The 19,733-nt window shown below is 38.1% G+C and overlaps 1 protein-coding gene and 1 pseudogene across 3 annotated transcripts in view; one reads left to right on the forward strand and one right to left on the reverse strand.

Moving 5' to 3' along the window:
* The window catches only part of KIF27 (kinesin family member 27), an 88,901-nt gene that overhangs the window by 40,952 nt on the left and 28,216 nt on the right, over nucleotides 1-19,733 (forward strand). For all 3 annotated transcript variants that reach the window (XM_029203846.1, XM_029203848.1, XM_029203847.1), the window contains 3 exons: nucleotides 4,897-5,094; nucleotides 12,672-12,785; nucleotides 15,385-15,561. In XM_029203846.1, the coding sequence (XP_029059679.1) occupies nucleotides 4,897-5,094; nucleotides 12,672-12,785; nucleotides 15,385-15,561 (489 nt within the window). The remainder of the gene's footprint in view (nucleotides 1-4,896; nucleotides 5,095-12,671; nucleotides 12,786-15,384; nucleotides 15,562-19,733) is intronic.
* LOC114883848 lies at nucleotides 365-3,684 on the reverse strand (annotated as a pseudogene).

The following is a 19,733-nucleotide window of genomic DNA, read 5'->3' on the forward strand; positions in this document are numbered from 1 at the left end:
ACCTTCAGTTCTTTTTTGTTTTTTAAAGACACATTTATTCAGTGTCGTGATCAGACTATTACAGTTAGCAATCAACAGCATGAGTGCAAAAAAAAAACCCTACATTAAATAAAACCCTTTGTTGGAATGCTTTACACTTTCCGCAGAACAGAAACTAAAATAACCTGTTATACAACTAGGCACAAATACAGCCCTTGAGCTTTTTTGCCCATACACATGAGTATTGTCTAAAACATGTCTTCTTTGTAGCAGCTAGACCCTGCCACCGCTGTGCTTGGCCGAGTTCACAAATCTCTTGTAACCTGTAGCTTCCCTGTCACTTCCCTGGCTTCCTCTCCTGCTAAGCTTTGTTTCCTGGCAGCAATTAAAACCTTCTGCCACTGCCATAGCTACTGCTGCTGCTGGAACTACCATAGCCACCTTGGTTTCGTGGTTTGGCAAAGTATTGGCCTCTACCACCATAGGGGCCAGAACTTCTGCCTCCAAAGTTTCCTCCTTTCATGGGTCCAAAATTTGAAGATTGATGGTTGTAATTGCCAAAATCATTGTAGCTTCCGCCACCTACAAAATGGCTTCCGTCATTACCAAATCCATTACTGCCATCCCCACTGCCACCATATCCCCCCCCACCACGGCTGCCACCAAAGGCATCTCGACCACTGACGTTCCCTCCACGACCAGAGTTGTCATTCCCACCAAAACCCCCTCCACGACCACCACCAAAGTTTCCAGAACCACTTCGACCCCTTTGGCTGGATGAAGCGCTAGCCTTCTCTTGCTTAGATAGGGCTTTCCTTACTTCACAGTTGTGGCCATTCACTGTGTGATATTTCTGAATGACAGTCTTGTCTGCGGCGTCATGGTCATCAAAGGTTACAAAAGCAAAGCCTCTGTTTTTGCCACTGCCTCAGTCAGTCATGATTTCAATCACTTCAGTTTACCCACACTGTTCAAAATAATCTCTTAGGTGATGTTCTTCAGTGTCTTCTTTAATGCCAACAAAAATTTTTTTCATGGTTAAGTGGGCGCCAGGTCTTTGAGAATCTTCTCTTGAGACAGCCCTCTTTGGTTCCCCAACTCTTCCATCCACCTCGTGTGGCCTCGCATCCATGGCCGCATCCACCTCCTCTGCAATGGCATACGTGACAAACCCGAAGCCTCTGGAGCACCTGGTGTTTGGACCCCTCGTTACCACACAGTCTGTGAGCACTGCCCGCTGCTCAGGTGGCTCCTCAGACTCGCATCAATTGTTTCAAAGCTCAGACGTCTGATGAGGAGCTTCTGCAGCTGTTCGGGCTCTTTGGGAGACTGACTTAGACACGGACGGCAGTACAGGGGGGAGGCTTCAATGATGCTTACTTGGCGGCATCCACGGGCAGAAAGGTTATCCTACCTTCAGTTCTGATTGTAATTCTTATACTCAATATTAATGAGTAAGAACCGATCTTGTACTGGTCATCTGTCTATTCAGATTTTCTATTTCTTCATGATTCAGTCTTGGAAGACTGTGTATCTAGGGATTTATCCATTTCTTCTAGGTTATCCAATTTTTTGGTATATAATTGTTGATCATACTCTTTTTTGTCTTTTTTTTTGGCTGTGTTGGGTCTTCATTGCTGCGCACGGGCTTTCTCTAGTTGTGGTGAGTGGGGGCTACTTTTCGTTGTGGTGCACAGGTTTCTCATTGTGGTGGCTTCTCTTGTTGCAGAGCATGGGCTCTAAGCACGCGGGCTTCAGTAGGTGTGGTACGTGGGCTCAGTAGTTGTAGCTCGCAGGCTCTAGAGCTCAGGCTCAGTAGTTGTGGCACATGGGTTTAGTTGCTCCACGGCATGTGGAATCTTCCCACACCAGGGCTCGAATCCATGTCCCCTGCATTGGCAGGTGGATTCTTAACCACTGCGCCACCAGGGAAGCCCCTGATCATACTCTTTTAGGATCCTTTGTATTTCTGTGGTACCAGTAGTGACTTCTCTTTCATTTTTGATTTTATTCATTTGAGCCCTCTCTTTTTTTCTTTCTGAGTCTGGCTAAATTGTCAACTTTATTTATCTTTTCAGAAAACCAGCTCTTAGTATCACTGATCTTTTTCTATTGTTTTTTTAGTCTCTATTTCATTTATTTCTTCTCTGACCTTTATTATTTCCTTTCTTCTACTAACTTTGGGCTTTGCTTGTTCTTCTTTTTCTAGTTCCTTTAGGTGTAATGTTAGATTGTTTATTTGAGATTTTTCTTGTTTCTTGAGGAAGGCCTGTATCACTGTACACTTCCCTCTTAAAACTGCTTTTTTTGTGTCCCATAGATTTTGGACAGTTGTGGTTCCATTTTCATTTGTCTCAAGGTATTTTTTGATTCTCCTTTGATTTCTTTGTTGACCCATTGGCTGTTTAGTAGCACATGGTTTAGTCTTCATGTGTTTGTGTTTTTTCCAGTTTTCTTGAAATAGCCAAAATTATTATTTTTCTAAGGAGGTTATTATATTAACCATATAAATCTATAGCTAAGCCTTGTGTGTGGATTTAGCAAAGATTATTTTTATGGTTGTGATTAAAAGATTAAATGAAAGATTATTAATAGGGTTTGAATTATCATGTTCTTTTTGTTTTCCATGTTTCTTGGTGTGTATCTTTTTCTGCTGAGGGTACTGATGAGGAAAGGAAAGAACTTAATTAAATTCAAAAGAAACATCTCATAGAAGGAGGTCTGAAAGAAGTGTCCCACACAGTTTTAGAGATTTCTGTGCCTTTGCCATATGCATGCACAACTGATGGGGATTGGGATGCTAAAGATGATAAGGATGGTGGTGGGGATGAGAAGTGTGGTAGTTAAGTATCTGCCAAGTGCTATATACATACTAGATGTTTTATATGTATTATATGTATTATTTAATCATTATTTAATCCTTTGAAGTGGGTATTTTTATTTATTTATTTTTTGTGGTATGCCGGCCTCTGTGCCACCAGGGAAGCCCTGAAGTGGGTATTTTTACACTCTTACAAATGAGGAAGCTAAGGTTTACAAAGGTAAAATAACTCACTCAGTCACATAATTGTGATGATAATAATGGTTTTCAGTACTCTAACATTTCATACCATTTTAACATTGAAATACTAATGGTTTTATTGGTATAATGAAGTTATTTTAGTTTTTAAAACTTAAAAAATTTGTTTTAATTAAAAAATATCTAAAATCTGTATTCTTGGTCTTTAGATATATATAGCATTATATGCTGCATTACATGCTCTGTTTAATGCTAACAGAGGTGCACGTTTGAGCATCTGTGGAATAAGTGCAAATGACAAACCTATCTCACTTTTAAATAAGATTATCAGTACTTATACTGATATCTTCAATATCATGTGGAAAAGACACTAAAATTCTAGTATTAACATTTTTTGCTCCAGTATTGCAATACTGTCAAATATAAGTGACAGGGGCTTCCCTGGTGGCACAGTGGTTGAGAGTCCGCCTGCCGATGCAGGGGACGCGGGTTCGTGCCCCGGTCCGGGAAGATCCCACATGCCGCGGAGCGGCTGGGCCCGTGAGCCATGGCCGCTGAGCCTGTGCATCCAGAGCCTGTGCTCCGCAACGGGAGAGGCCACAACAGTGAGAGGCCCGCATACCGCAAACGCTCTTCCGATCTGGTTTAGGTATGCTTGACAAAAGTGCCTCTGTGCACAGAGGCATGGGAAACTGCAGAGTCCTGTGGCCTCCAAGCTAGTAGTACTCAAAGTAGTCCATCTGCAGATTGTTCATTATTGGTCTGCAGTGAGATAAAGGTAAATGGGAGCACAGCTTCTCTCATCAACAAAGTCTTACATGAAAACATCATCAGCTGAATCTAATAATGTGCTTCATGGTGCAGGCTGACAACAGTCTGTGAGTGGCACTGGTCCACAGACCACATTTTGAGTAGCGCTGCTCTAAGCTACAATGCCTCTGTGAATACTTAGTTTAATTAAAACAAAATGTGTTTATGTCAACAATTTATCACCAAGATAAAGGAAATAATTAATCATAGTCTGCATAACTTACAAATGACCTCACCTTTTTTATGTCACATAAGAGGTACTTACTTAGTGTAACACTAAAGTACAGCATACAAATCTAATATATGTTTGCTTGTTTGATCAGGATTAAATTGAAATACTCTGGTATTTTATATTAGTAAACTCTTCAAAAAATTTTAATGCTGTCTATGGATAACTTTACCTAGAGAGAAAAAGCCTTATTTAAGGTAATTAAAATAGTAACTACAATGGTTGGTCACTCTCAGGGAAAATGGTATCATTTCTGATCATCTTAACTCAGGGATTAATGATTTAGGCTGCAGCTGGGTATTAAAGATGAGCACAGTGGAATACTATGCAGTCATATAGAAAGAACAAATCTATGAGAAAACACCTCTAAGATACGTTAAACAGAAAAAAAGGGGAGGTGGAGAATAGTCTACCTAGAACATAAAGTTACTTATGTGCATATAAATTATTTCTCAAGGAATATTTAAGAAATTGGTAATTTTGTTTCAGGAAACAGGACAGGTAGATTAGGCATCTGAGAGAAGAGTCATTTTAAATATAAGTTTAGTTTTGTATTGTTTTAATTTTTATTATGTACATAAAATATTTTAAAATTAAAACAATAAAAAAAGCAACGATGTCAATTTTGTTCTGTTTGGCTGTCAGCACCAGGAAGTCTCATTATTCTTTATATCTGGTGAAAATTATGATATTTGCTTGACTGTAAAAGTAGAAATGTAGAAAACAGTTGTGAAACTATCAAGAATAAATTAAAATCTAGGCAAAAATGCCTACCTGCGTCATTAAATGAAAAGTTTAAGTTTAGTGGAGGGATATGAGAGGTGCAGTTTTTCATTTTGAAATATTCATATGATCCCAGGTCTTACAGAAGAAGCAACAAAATAGTAAGAAATTGGCATCACTGTCGATCCAAAATGAGAAACGTGCTAATGAACTAGAGCAGAATGTAGATCACATGAAGCATCAAAAGGTACAGCTGCAAAAAAGACTTCAAGAAGAAAATGAGAAAAGGAAGCAACTGGATGCAGAAATTAAGCGGGGTCAACAAAAAATCAAAGTAATATTGTCATACTTTCCTGCTAAGCATAGTATGAAATGTTCAATGGCTCAGAGCTAATGTAACCAAGGTCTTGATTCAGTTGGCTTGTGAGGTATCTCACCTTGGCCTGTCCTTGGCTGCTGTCCTCATTCACTTTAAAACTTTGTTGATCTACATAGTAAAAGCTATTTATTGAATTCTGAGTACTGTCTTGAAGGCTTTGACTTCCCAAAAGAAAGTGCCGTGATGATTTCTGTAACTAGGATCTTAACTTCAGTTGAGGCTGTCAAAAACACAAATTTATAAAGCTGACTTTCTAAAAAAATATCTAACATTTGAATAGGATTTGCCATTTTCAAAGTGCTTTGACATGCATTGTCCATGTGGCAGCATAGAAAAAAGTACAAGGTAAAATGGTACCATTTCATTCATAGTGTGCAGAAAAGTGATCAGACCTGTATGCCCAGCCGTTCTATAGAATGGATTGGGCTGGGGAGGAACTAGTGGTGTCAGCCTGGGCTCTGGAGCCAGGCTTGCATGTATTCAATCCCAACTCTCTCAGTTCCTGGCTAGATAAGATCATTTACTGAGAAAATCACTTACCCTCTCTGTGTCTGTTTATTCTTATCTAAGATGGCCTTATCATACTTGCCTCAGTAGGGCTCTTTTGAAGAAGAGAATGATGATAATGATCATAATAACAACGACAAACACTTACCTAGCACTGTGTACCAGGCTCTGTTCTGTTCAAATGTTAAGCCAGACCCAAGGTTTGGAACATAATTGGAGATTTCCTAGATTTTAAACTTTGGAAAATAATATATTCTCAGACCTTCAAAAAAAAAAAATGACAGAATTTAGTGATGGAAGGGAACTTAAAAGAGCATTTAAGCCAAATTACTGACTCTTTTTTTTTTTTTAATGAGCTTTATTGAGATATACTTCACACATCATACAGTTCACCCATGTAAAGCGTACAGTGAGTTTTGGTATATTACATTATTGATTTTTATAAAATAATATAACATGAAATTGACCATTTTAACTTTGTTTAAGCGTATAGCTCAGTGCCATTAATTACATTCGGTGTTGTGCAACCATCACCACTGTCTTTTTCCAAAACTTTTTCATCACCCTTAATAGACACTTGGTAACCATTAAGCAATAATTCCCTTTCCCCTCTTCCCCCCAAGCCCCTGGTAACCCTAATCTACTTCTCTCTTTATGAATTTGCCTATTCTACATATTTCATAAAAGTGAAATCATACAATATTTGTCCTGTATCTGGCTTTTTTCCTTTAGCATCATGTTTTCAAGGTTCAGCCATGTTGTAGTATATATCAGAACTTCATTCCTTCTTATGGCTGGGAAATATTCCATTGCATGCATACACAACATTTTGTTTCTGCATTTATCTGATAGGCACTTGGGTTGTTTCCATGTTTTGGCTATTGAATAATGCTGTGATAAACATTGGCATAGAAGTAACTGTTCAAGAGCCTGCTTTCAATTTGGAATTGAAATACCTAGGTGTGGAATTGCTGGGTCATATGCTAATTCTATGCTTAGCTTTTTGAGGAACCACCAACTGTTTCTGATAGTGGCAGCACCATTTTACATTCCCACCAGCAATGTATGAGGGGTCTGATTTCTCTGCATGTTCATCAACACTTGTCATTTTCTGTTTCTTTTTTATTATAGTCATCCAAGTACATGCGAAGTGGAATCTCGTTGTGGTTTTGATTTTCATTTCCATAATGACTAATGGTGTTGAACACCTTTTCATGTGCTTATTGCCCATTTGTATATCTTCTTTGGAGAAATGTCTTTTCAAGTTCTTTGTCTACTTTTTAATTGGGTTGTCTCTTTGTTGTTGAGTTGTGGGAATTCATTATGTATTCTGGACATTAAACTTCATCAGATACATGACTTCCAAATATTTTTTTCCATTCTGTAGATTATCTTTACATTTTCTTTTTTTTAAAAAAATTTATTTATTTATTTATTTTTGGCTGTGTTAGGTCTTCGTTTCTGTGCGAGGGCTTTCTCTAGTTGTGGTGAGCGGGGGCCACTCTTCATCGTGGTGCACGGGCCTCTCACTCTCATGGCCTCTCCTGTTGCGGAGCACAGGCTCCAGACGCGCAGGCTCAGTAGTTGTGGCTCACGGGCCCAGTTGCTCCGCGGCATGTGGGATCTTCCCAGACCAGGGCTCGAACCCATGTCCCCTGCATTGGCAGGCAGATTCTCAACCAGAGAAGCCCTTTACATTTTCTTGATAATATTCTTTGATGCACCAAAGTTTTACATTTTTTACGAAGTTCCAGTTTATCTATTTTTCCTTTTGTTGCTTGTGCTTTTAGTATCATATCTAAGAATCCGTTGCCAAATCTAAGGTCATAAGGATTTACCCCTATGTTTTCTTCTGGAATTTTATGGTTTTAGCTCTTATATTTAGGTTCCTGGTCCACTTTGAGTTAACTTTTGTATATGGTGTGAGGTAGGGGTCCATCTTCATTCTTTTGCATGTGGAAATCCAGTTGTTCCAGCACCATCTATTGAAAAGACTATTCTTTCCCTGTTTAATGGACTTGGTACCCTTGTCAAAAATCAGTTGGCTGTAGATTTATGGATTTATTTCTAAACTTTCAGTTCTATTCCATTTGTCTATACGTCTATCCTTGTGCAAGTACACACTGTTTTGATTACAGTAGCTTTGCAGTAGATTTTGGGAAGTAAGTCCTCCAACTTTGTACTTTTTCAGGATTGTTTTGGCTATTTGAGGACTCTTGAAATTCCACATGCATTTAAGGGTCAGCTTTTCCATTTCTGCAAAAAAGGCCATTGGAATTTTTTTTTTAATGCTTTAATTGTGTTTAATGCATGGTTCTTTTTTTTTTTTACAGCAGCACTCAGCAAATTTTTATTTTCAAATTATTCCTTTTACGACGATCTGTTCTTGGGTTTTTCTCTGTAGATCCACTTTTTAAAAATTTATTTATTTTCTTTATTTTTTTGGCTGCATCTGGCCTTAGTTGAGGCATGCAGGATCTTTCGTTGTGGTGCAGGCTCTTTGTTGTGGCACAGTGGCTTCTCTCTAGTTGTGGTATGTGGGCTTCTCTCTAGTTGTGGCATGCAGGTTTTCTCTCTAGTTGTGGTGCGTGGGCTCCAGGGTGCGTGGGCTCTGTAGTATGCAGCACACAGGCTCTCTCATTGAGGCGCGCAAGCTCAGTAGTTGTGGCGCGTGGGCTTAGTTGCCCTGCGGCATGTGGGATCTTAGTTCCCTGACCAGGGATTGAACGCAAGTCCCCTGCATTGGAAAGCGGATTCTTTACCACTGGACCACCAGGGAAGTCCCAGCCATTGGATTTTTTTTTTTTTTTTTTTTTTGCGGTACACAGGCCTTTCACTGTTGTGGCCTCTCCCGTTGCGGAGCACAGGCTCCGGATGCGCAGGCTCAGTGGCCATGGCTCACAGGCCCAGCCGCTCCATGGCATGTGGGATCCGCCCAGACTGGGGCACGAACCCGTGTCCCCCGCATTGGCAGGCGGACTCTCAACCACTGCGCCACCAGGGAAGCCCGCGGCCATTGGAATTTTGATATGGATTGTGTTGACTATGTAGATCTCTTAGTGTAGTATTGGCATCATGACAATATTAAGTTTTCCTGTCCATGAGGATGGGGCATCTTTTCATTTATTTAAATCTTCTTTAATTGCTTTCAGAATGTTTTATAATTTTTAGTGTACTAGTCTTTTACCTCCTTGGTTAAATTTATTCCCAGATATTTTATTATTTTAGATGTTATTATAAATGGAATTGCTTTCTTAATTTCCTTGAGTTACTCATTCTAAATAATAATGGTAATAATCATTATTATAGCAGTAAATAATATTTATTATTTGTCTTCAGTCAGTACTGTGCTAAGCACTTATGTGCTTTATCTCATTTGTCTTTTTCTCTTCCTGTATTTTCATCTTTTCCTTTTCTCCTAGATTCTTTCTTTAAACATCTTAGACTTTTCTCATCCTAAAATTATTCTCCTTCAACTTTATACTTCTCTCTCTCACTTCTCCCCTTTTTAACCAAACTTCTTGGAAGAGTTTACTATATTTGATTCTGTTTCCTTTCCTTTCATTTGTTCTCTTCTCCTCTCCAGTCTGGTTTCTGGGTCTTGGCTGTACCGTTCACTTCAAAGCTCTTGAGAAGTTCACTAGTGCTCTCTCTGTCACACCTCAGCTGCATCCACCATAGTTCACCACTCCCTCCATCTTGAAATATTTCCCCCTTTGCCTTTGTGAAATTATACTCACCTTGTTTTTTCTTCTCTGATTGCTTGTTCTTTGTCTTTGCTAGCTTATCCTACACTATCGTTTCCTACCTATGGAAATTACTCAGGGCTCTAGCCTATGCCCTCGTATCTTCCATACTCTGTCCTGGGTGACCTCTCACCTTGTCTTTTTCCATGACTGCAGTTTAACTCTGACAACTTCCAGATTTAATCCTTAGTACCAGATTTGCCATTTGAGCTCTGGATTCATATATCCAGCCATTGACATCTTTATTAGGTTGTCTTATAGATGAATTCCCTTACCTACCTCGCCACGATTCCTCCTCCCTGCTCCCTTCATGGGGGAGAAAATATAGTTTTCCAGTGTACTTTCCATGACATTTCAATGTATTCAGTTGGGTAAGCTAGAAATTTAGCAGTCATCCTTGACTCTGTCCTCTTCCTCATTACGCATATCCAATGAATCACAAAGACCTATAAATTGAGTCTTCTAAATATCTTGAATCTGTTCAATTCTCATTTCACTGACAACAGCCTAGTCTGTTCGTTCCTGTCCTTCCTCCAGTGTGAGGATCAGGCCTGCCTGTCAGTCCTGTGGTCTTTGGGTCTCAGCTTCTCATCTCTCATGAACGCTGGCTTAAAGCAACAAGACATAGCACTCTCTAAATCTATGTTTAGGGAAAAGAAAAATACTTTTGAGCAGAATGCATACTCTGCTGAAATGCAACTCTGCCTGTAACTTAAAGTTTTTACATTCTTATCTAGGGTAATTTTGTTCCTTCTCTCATTCTAGGGAAATATGACCCATTTAAGGGGAGAATGAGTATTCCAGAAAAAGGAACAGTCTGCCCCAAAGATATATTGAAGTTTCTACTACTTCATGCAAAAACAAAACCTGCTCAGAGTCCTAAGGGATATCTTGTCTTCTGTTTGGAGCTAACTGTCTAACATTCCATTTTTCACTTGACTAAACCATTTCCAGAGAATACTATGACTTCTGCATAGGTTCTCCATGTTCTTCTGCATAGGTTCTTCAGTTCTTAACTGAAGACTATGGATGAGCTATAAAGGAAAGGTATGGGAACCCCTGAAATGTGACCTGGGCTTTTTACTTCTCTAAGCACCAATTTCCTCATCTATAAAATGGGATTTATAATGGTATCTGTTCCATAGGGTTATTGTGAGGATTAAATGGGATAATTAAATAGATGTAAAAAGCGTAGCACAGTACCTGGTAGACAGTTATTTTACTATTATAATAGAGATTACAATATAAGGTAAAGGTAATAATGTCTAGAGCAACATGCAAAAGAGGGGATTAGACCACCTGCAGTACACTTTCAAAGCATTTGTAGAAGAATAGGAATAGTAGGCAGTCAGCTCCAGTATAAGGTGCCTTTATTTCAGCATCCTGAAGTTGCTGTGACTGTGACAGGGGCTAAATTATAACTGTGAACTAGAGCTAGGGAAGCATGAAAAATTAATTGGTAGTAAATATAACAGGGTCCAAATGCACTCATAATTCAACTCAAGTGGGCATAGAAAATTTCTTTATCTAGTCTATAACAGACCTGTGTTCCTTATGACACCCCTCCCACCCTGCCCTGCCCAAACCATGTCACGAGAATTTCTGGAAATATCATGGGAACTAACCAAATAACCAGTCTGTCCAAACCTTATTCTGATAGTTTAAACATTTCCTTCAAATAATTCTCAGTTCTCTTGAATAAGAATATTCAGTCTCTTGGCCTCTTCCTCCCCATGATTCTCAAAGATAGAGTCTGGTATATGTGGTGTTCTGGTGTGTAGCTTTATTGCATCACATGGTGTTGAGGGGGAAGGGACTTTCTGAGTTTCATTTGGTCCTTGGATGTGACTGGCTGGAATCTGCTCTCTCTTGTTCACCTTTCCCTGCTGGCACTTGATGTGAAGCCAGTATAATTCATAGATTGGTCTCACTTTCAGCTTAGAGCCTGGAGGTGCTTTGGCTTCATCTCATCTCCTAATGGCATTATAAATCCCTGTTGAGACTATTAGATCTTCCATCTAGCTTGCTAGCCCAGTGGCCTGTCCTCACCTTCAGTTTTGGGGTCAATTCCCCACAATAACTGACCCCTATTTGTTCTCAACTCAGGATCCTCATCATCTGAGGCCAAGGAGTCCAATTAGTCTCTGTTTCCTGATCGTACTTCTCTGTTCTTTCAGCAAGACTGGGCAGATCCATGTGTGTGTGAGGCCTCTGCGCTGCAGTCCTCATTTTCTCCGTCTGCTCTCAGTGATACCTCTATTTATCATCCCCTTCCTGGGCCAAAACTCAGAGAGAAGAAAATTGGGACACACATCTTTTTTACTGTCTCTTTTCTCCTTTCTGCCATTTCCAGGGCTGGAAAATGGTAGACTTCTCTTTTACTTCCTTTTTATCAGTACTTCTGAAATTACCTGTGGAAAAGATACAAGTTTCATTTTATTATTAATTTGTCACAGCCCAATACCTTTGTAAAACAAGAACTAGTAGAAAAATGAAATAAAAACTAAAATATACAAGTCTATCTTTTAATTATTAGATTCAACAGACATAAAATTATTCTGTTAAATTTTTGTAAAAGGTTCTAAACACTTACTTTTAATTTCTGTACTTATCCATCATGGACCAGTAAGAAATAGCAGTGTGGACCAGTTCACTTTGAGTTCATGGCCTCCTTCCTGATTCCTGCTAAGCTTTGGTGGTGGATGGCAACATCGTCTCTAAACCCCAGTAGAACACAAGGGCCCTCTTGACTTGACTCTTAAGATGTGAATGGAAACTAAAGGAATTTGGAAAATACTCTTCAGAGGACCATGATCAATCTTGAAAGACTATTTTCATGCTGCAAAATCTGATTTTTGAATGCTGGAAACTGAATATAACTTTTCTTTTTACATTTCTCCTGTGATAAATTCTAATATCCCCATTGCACATGGGTGCCTTGGGTGGACTAACAGAAGGTAATGAACTCAGAAAGGCAGAAGAAAAGAGCAGATTTATAATTTTCATACTCTTATCCCTGTTATGCAAATTTGTAACACTGGCAAAGAATGAAAAAAAATACCTAGTTTTTCTAGTAAATCCTGATTTTTACTGTGAGATTTTATTGCTTGAATGAGGGGCTAACATTATTTTCTTCTTAAATGGTCCCAACCTTCATCTACTCGTTTTCTTTCTTTTTGCAACTAAGAAAGTAAATGTTAAAATGATTATCTGCATAAATATTTAATGATGACCATGTAGTAAAAACAATAAGGTGTTTTCAATTCCTGTTATCTATAGGAACTACAGTTAAAAACAGAACAGCGAGAAGGTCTAAAACTGAAAGCTGAGGACCTTGATGCATTTAAGATGAAAAGGAGAAAAGGTTCGTTTGGAAGTATAGACCAACTCCAGGTTTGTCGATTCTATTTAGTGTTTCCTGGTTTCTCTTCAATTTGATGATTGTCTAAGTAGGGGTAAAAAGTGGTGGACTCTGAATAAAATCTTAAAACACTAGACTTTGCCACTCAAGTACAAAATTTCTAATATTTCTTCTGAATTTTTTGTGTTATTAAAAAATTAATTTCCCATCCGGAAATGTGCTGTATTCTTATTTCAGTAGAAATGGGTTTATCTGAATGTTGTGGAATGTAAACATGAAAACTAGATTGTATTTATTCCCATGTCAAGACTGGTTTAGTCACCTGGAAACATACATTTCTAAAGATAAGAGATCTCTACTCAAGCACAACCAAATTGTATATGCACCATATATAATATATTAAAAAGCTATTGTTTTAGTGCCACATTTAAAAAATGAAATCCATAGATTAATATCAAAGTTCAAAGAAACAAAATTTTAATTTTATATAAATTAGAAATGGCAGTTCTAAAAGTCTTAAAGATTACTGTGCTTAAAACTGTAATTACCCTCAAATGCAAATACATCACCTTAATTCTGAAAAATTTATTTGCTCTCTCTTCTTAAACCTTATATATTTTAATAGTAAAATTTAGGACATGAATGTATTCTCAGTTATTTTACTAGTGTATTTTAGAAATTAGTTGAAGAGCTCTCTCTCTGACGTGCTTGGTAATATTTCTGGGTGGAAGGGTATGTGGGGGAGTAGGTGAGGTAGGAATGCATAGAATAGTTAGACCTGCTTTTCAAAATGTTAAGGATCTAAATTTTAAATGAATACAATAATAGATTCCCACAGCTTGCACTGATTATGTCGGGTTAAAAATAATAATAAAACAAACAAACAAAAACCTTCATGCTTTTTAATGTTGTAAAACAACATTTTCCAGAATTTGACTCTAAACAAGAACAAGATTATATATTAACCAATATGACTATCCAAAGACCTTTTAATAGGACATGGATTTGATATGAAGCTCTCTTATAAGAAGAGAGTATTTAAAATTGGAACTGTGTGGTAGGAATATTTATTATAAGAAAAGACAAAATAAGAAATTTTCAGAAAAGTTACTAAGATACAGTGAATTACACAAATCATACCCTTTATTATATCAAATGCAGAAAAATCCATTCATTTATTATTATTTCCCTAAAAAAACCTGTATTATGTTAGCAGACTCCTACCCATTCTTCAAAGCACAGCTAAAATATTGCCTACTCTGTGAGGCTGGCACTGACATTTCTTCCATTTCTCAGACAGAAGCGATCCCTCCTTCCATTTTTGTATACATAGTACCTAGGAGTTTGCTGTATACAACATTTATTATCAACCATCATAATTTTTTGGTTTCTTTCCTGTTGGAATGGAGCTTACAGAATATCTGTTATTCATCTTTCAAACCCCACTCACAGTCAAGAAATGTTTGTAGAATATGTTTTAAGTTAATTGCTAGTCTTCATAGGGTCTCATATATGGAGTTTCTAAGGTATAGCTGGATATAACAAAACTAAAGTATTTCTGTAGTTGCTCTGGGATATGCTTCCTGTTCCTAATAATTGTAGAGCTGCTATTTTAGGCCTCAATATTATTTAGATGTGCTGTTGCTTTTAGGACCATACTATCTAGGTCTGGATGGAAAACTACATAGCTCTGGACCTGCTTTGCCTTGGCCACTTTGCTCTCTTTTTCTCATGCATATTCACTGTCTTAATATAGATTTCTAGGGACAGTTTTTATCAAGTTTGAGAAGAACTGGAAAATAGTTCTATATTGATTTGTTTTCTTATTATTTGTTATTTAGGTGGCATTGCTTCATTACTATGTCCCAGTGCAGATGGGCACTTGGTAGAGTTCATCTTGGACAGTCATTCCATTCACATTTTTGTTTGTACTTATTTCTGGGTATCCTTAACTGAAGAGAATACTGAGATGTTTGTTTTGGAAATCTTTACAGCTCAATTTATTTTATTTTGTAATTATTTGATGTTGACAGGCTGCAATGCAGAGTGGATTTCCATGCTCCATTATCTATGTCTTCCACAATGCGTATTCATTTATTCACCTCATTAGTTGATTGATTGAATCAAGAATTCATTTAACATTTTATTGAAAGCCAATCATGGGCCAGGCAGTAGAGCAGGCACTGGGGCTAGAGAGGCAAAAAGCACTATCACTGCAATCAGTCAAGGAGCTCAAGTAGGGGAGAAAGACTATAGAACAATCAGTAGTATTAGTGCTGTGAGAGAGGTGTGCACCTCTGTAACAGAGAAGATTTCCAGCATGTTCTCAGAACTAACTCTCAATATAAAGAAAACTATCAGCCTGAACAATCTCAGACTCAAAACATATTTGTGGAATAAATTTTAATTCCTTATAAAACAACACAGAAAGATGTTAGCTTAGAACCACTTATTTCTTGACAGTTTTGGACAGACACTATTTTACTATTCTCACTGTTCATTTAAGGTATTCCAGATAGTTTTTAAATGTTCATTTAAGGTGTTTTAGTCAATCTGAAGCTATATTATTACCATATAAATTTTATGGTAAAGAAAAACAAATTATAACATTTCTTTGGAATTTTAATGTAGAAATTGGATGAGCAAAAGAAATGGTTAGATGAAGAAGTAGAGAAAGTTCTGAACCAACGCCAGGAATTAGAGGAGCTGGAAGAAGACTTAAAGAAACGGGAGGCCATAGTTTGTAAGAAGGAGGCCCTGTTACAGGAGAAGAGCCATCTGGAAAATAAGAAGTTACGATCTAGTCAGGTATTATATTTAATATGCTCTTTGATTCTGGTTGTAAGCCTTATAAACTAGGATTTATTTTTCTCTATGAAGTAAATCATACCACTGTAAAGTTAGAAACCAACAGAAAACTTTTCTGGTTTTCAGTGTATTTCGCTTATTAGTGCTTATTTAATGACTATCACTAAAATCTATTTTGAAGTAAAATGTTCAATGTTCTACCAAGTATGATTTACTTATTATTAACTTTTGGGGGGTATTTTAAAAATTGTAGTATATTATACATAACATAAAATTTACCATTGTGACCATTTTAAAGTGTACAATTCAGCGGCATTAATTACATTTACAGTGTGGCACAACCATCACTGTTGTCTATTTCCAAACTTTTTATTGCCTCAAACAGAAACTCTAACCATTAAGCAATAATTCACCATTTCCCCTGGCAGCCTCTATTATTAACCTTAGTGGATATTTTATTTATTTATTTATTTATTTTGTGGTACACGGGCCTCTCACTGTTGTGGCCTCTCCCGTTGTGGAGCACAGGCTCCAGACGCGCAGGCTCAGCGGCCATGGCTCACGGGCCTAGCTGCTCCGCGGCATGTGGGATCTTCCCGGACCGGGGCATGAACCTGTGTCCCCTGCATTGGCAGGAGGACTGTCAACCACTGTGCCACCAGGGAAGCCCCCTTAGTAGATATTTTAAAAATAAATTGTACCATTTGATGCTGTAGAGTGAACATTGATAATTTGGAAGAATAGACTTGAAAACGATCTATCACTTACTACTCACAGTTGGGGTTTGCAGGTTTCCTATAAAAGAAAGAAGATTTTGTATAATGAAGATTTGTTTATTTTTCTAATTATAAAGACAAGGGAGACTTCCCTGGTGGCACAGTGGTTAAGAATCCACCTGCCAATGCAGGGGACATGGGTTCAATCCCTGGTCCGGGAAGATCCCACATGCCTCGAGCAGCTAAGCCCGTGCACCACAACTACTGAGCCTGTGCTCTAGAGCCCGCGAGCCACAACTACTGAGCCCACGTGCCACAACTACTGAAGCCCGCACATCTAGAGCCCGTGCTCCGCAACAAGAGAAGACACCGCAATGAGAAGCCCGCACACTGCAACGAAGAGTAGCCTCCACTCGCTGCAACTAAAGAAAGCCCATGCACAACAATGAAGACCCAATGCAGCCAAAAAATATTTTTTTAATGAATAAATAAATAAAGTTTAAAAAAAAAAAAAAAAGACAAGGGTATCTTTATAAAAAATTTTGTTGTAGGACTTGGGTTCTCTGAGCCAGTCAAAGAAGTGGTTTTATGAAGGACTTCACCTCAATTTCAGGGTTTTGTTTGTTTGTTTGTTTTTTTACTTTTTTTTGGTATGCGGGCCTCTCACTGTTGTGGCCTCTCCCATTGCGGAGCACAGGCTCCGGACGCGCAGGCTCAGCGGCCATGGCTCACGGGCCGAGCTGCTCCGTGGCATGTGGGATCCTCCTGGACCGGGGCACGAACCCATGTCCCCTGCATCGACAGGCGGACTCTCAACCACTGTGCCACCAGGGAAGCCCAATTTCAGGTTTTGAAAAAGGAATGATTGTGGAGGAAGTAGAAGGACCCAGGAGAAGCTTCTTTGGATATATGTATATATATATTAGATATTGTAGCAGTAGCAACAATAGCATCTAAAAATGAAGCTAGCTTGCCCCAGACTTGACAAAGACTGTCTACGCAAACCTTTGCCTCCAGCTGGCCTTGAGTCTGGGGTCAGTCTATAATATTGAGTCATGGAACAGAGAGATCAGTGACCTGCCCTTTATTAAACCTGCCTGTCATCCAGCATCTAGACCACTGGGATCTGAGGTGATGGTGACATGTTCTTAACTTCTCCACCTCAGTATAGCAGGTGGACAGGCATGGGGACCTGCACTTAACCTCTGCTGTGTCCTCTGTTCCCCAAACATGTTGAAATAGCTTTTAGCAGCAGGCTGTTGGACATTGGGGTAGGGGCAGCCCCTCCAACCATCCTAGTTGCTGGTGCTACATCCAGGTAGCTTGTTTACATTGGCTGTCAGGGTCAGGTTTTAAAAGCTGCGACCCCCGAAAAAGACCCATGTAAATGACAGCAAAGGAGGTTAACAAATTAACGTATCAAGTGAATAAATAGAAGAAAATACCTGGGACCTTTATGGTATGTTCTGTATCACAAAAGAAAAAAGAGGAAAAAAATAAAAAAGGAATAAGAAGGAGACTCTTATTTCTGAAATACATTTACTTCATGATACAGGGAGAAAAAAGAAAAGAAAATAGCGGTTTTCTAGTTTCAACAAGATGTGGTATTTAGGAAGTCAGAACATACTGAGGTAAGCAGAGAGTGCAAATAAAGGAAACCCACAGGAAATCATAGCAAAATTGATTCTTTGAAGATTGTTTTAATAAAACAGAAGAGAAACTTGAGACATATTTCTGGGTTCCTTTTAAAACAAAAGTCATAAGAATATTACATATTTTTTCAGTATTTAAGAAATACCATAAGATGCGATCATATGCATTTCAGACAAGAAACATGATATAAAAAAGCCTATATTCATAACATATAGAGATTTAACTCAAAATGAATCAAAGACCTAGATGTAAGTGCTAAAACTATAAAAGTCTTAGAAGAAAACATAGGTATAACTCTTTGTGACCTTGGGTTAAGCAATGGTTTCTTGGATATTTCACCTAAAGCACAAGCAACAAAAGAAACATTAGATAAATTGGACTTCATCAAAATTTAAAATGTTTGTGATGCAAAGGACGTTATCCAGAAAGTGAAAAGATAACCCACAGAATGGGAGAAGATATTTGCAAATCATATGTCTGATAAAGGACTTGTATCTAGAATAGATAAAAAACTCTAACAACTCAATAATAAAAAGACAACCCAATTAAAAAATGGGCAAAGGATATAATAGAAATTTCTTCAAAGAAGTTATACAAATGTCCAATAAGCACATGAAAAGATGCTCAACATCATTAGCTGTCAGGTAAATGCAAACTAAAATTTAAATGAGATACTGCTTCACACCCACTAGGATGGCTATAATCAGAAAAATAGATAATAAGTGTTAGTGAGGATATGAAGAAATTGGAACTCTCACACACTGCTGGTGGGATTGTAAAATGGTGCAGTTGCTTTGGATAACTATCTTGTAGTTCCTCAAAAGGTTAAACATAGAATTACCAAATGACCTAGCAATTCCACTCCTAGGTGTATATCCAAGACAAGTGAAGACATACGTGCACAGAAAAACTTGTACATGAATGTTCATAACAGCATTATTCATAATAGTAAAAAAATGAAAACAACCCAAATGTCCTTCATTTGGGACAATATATAAGTGAAATAATGGGATATTATTCAGCAATAGAAAGGAATGAAGCACTGATACATTCTACAACATGGTTGAACCCTGAAAACGTTACGTTAAGTGAAAGAAGCCAGTCACAGTAGGCAGTTCCATAGAGACAGAAAGTAGAATACTGGTTACTTAGGACTGGGTGGGGGCTTGGTGAGGAAATGGAATGACTGCTAGTGGGCGTGGGGTTTCTTTTTTGGGGCTGATGAAATGTTCTAATATTGATTCTGGTGATGGTTGCACAACTTTGAGAATATACTAAAAACCATCTAATTATACACTTTAAATAGGTGAATTGTATGGTACGTGAGCTATATTTTAGTAAAGCTATTACTCAGAAAAACTATAAACCCATAAAGGGAAAAAACAGTAGGGGAGACAACAGAGGACAAAAGGTTACCAAAAAATGTAAGATGGAAAGCAGATAGATAAGTGGTTACTGACTTAGCAGAACAGAAGAAGCTGAAATCCAAATGTCTAGAAGAGGGACATCAAGGAGAGCCAAGCCTTTAACTTTAGCTTTTTTTTTTTTAAATAACAGCTTTATGAGATATAATTCACATAAACATGAAAAAGACTCAGAAATGAAGGGACCATGATTTTTAGATGGCAGGAGTGAGGCCTAAGGATGAAAACAGGGCATAGTCAGGAAAGCATCCTTTTCTGATTCTGGGACTAGATGATTTATTTTCTGAAGATTGTACCAGGTACAGCAGAGGGCCGGGGTAAGTCAAAATAAACAGGGAATGAATGAAAGTCTGAATCCTGAGATATCCATTTCCTAACC

Source organism: Monodon monoceros, unplaced genomic scaffold (genome assembly GCF_005190385.1).
Source record: "Monodon monoceros isolate NGI ecotype Baffin Bay Population unplaced genomic scaffold, NGI_Narwhal_1 Super_Scaffold_5, whole genome shotgun sequence".
NCBI lineage: Eukaryota > Metazoa > Chordata > Mammalia > Artiodactyla > Monodontidae > Monodon > Monodon monoceros.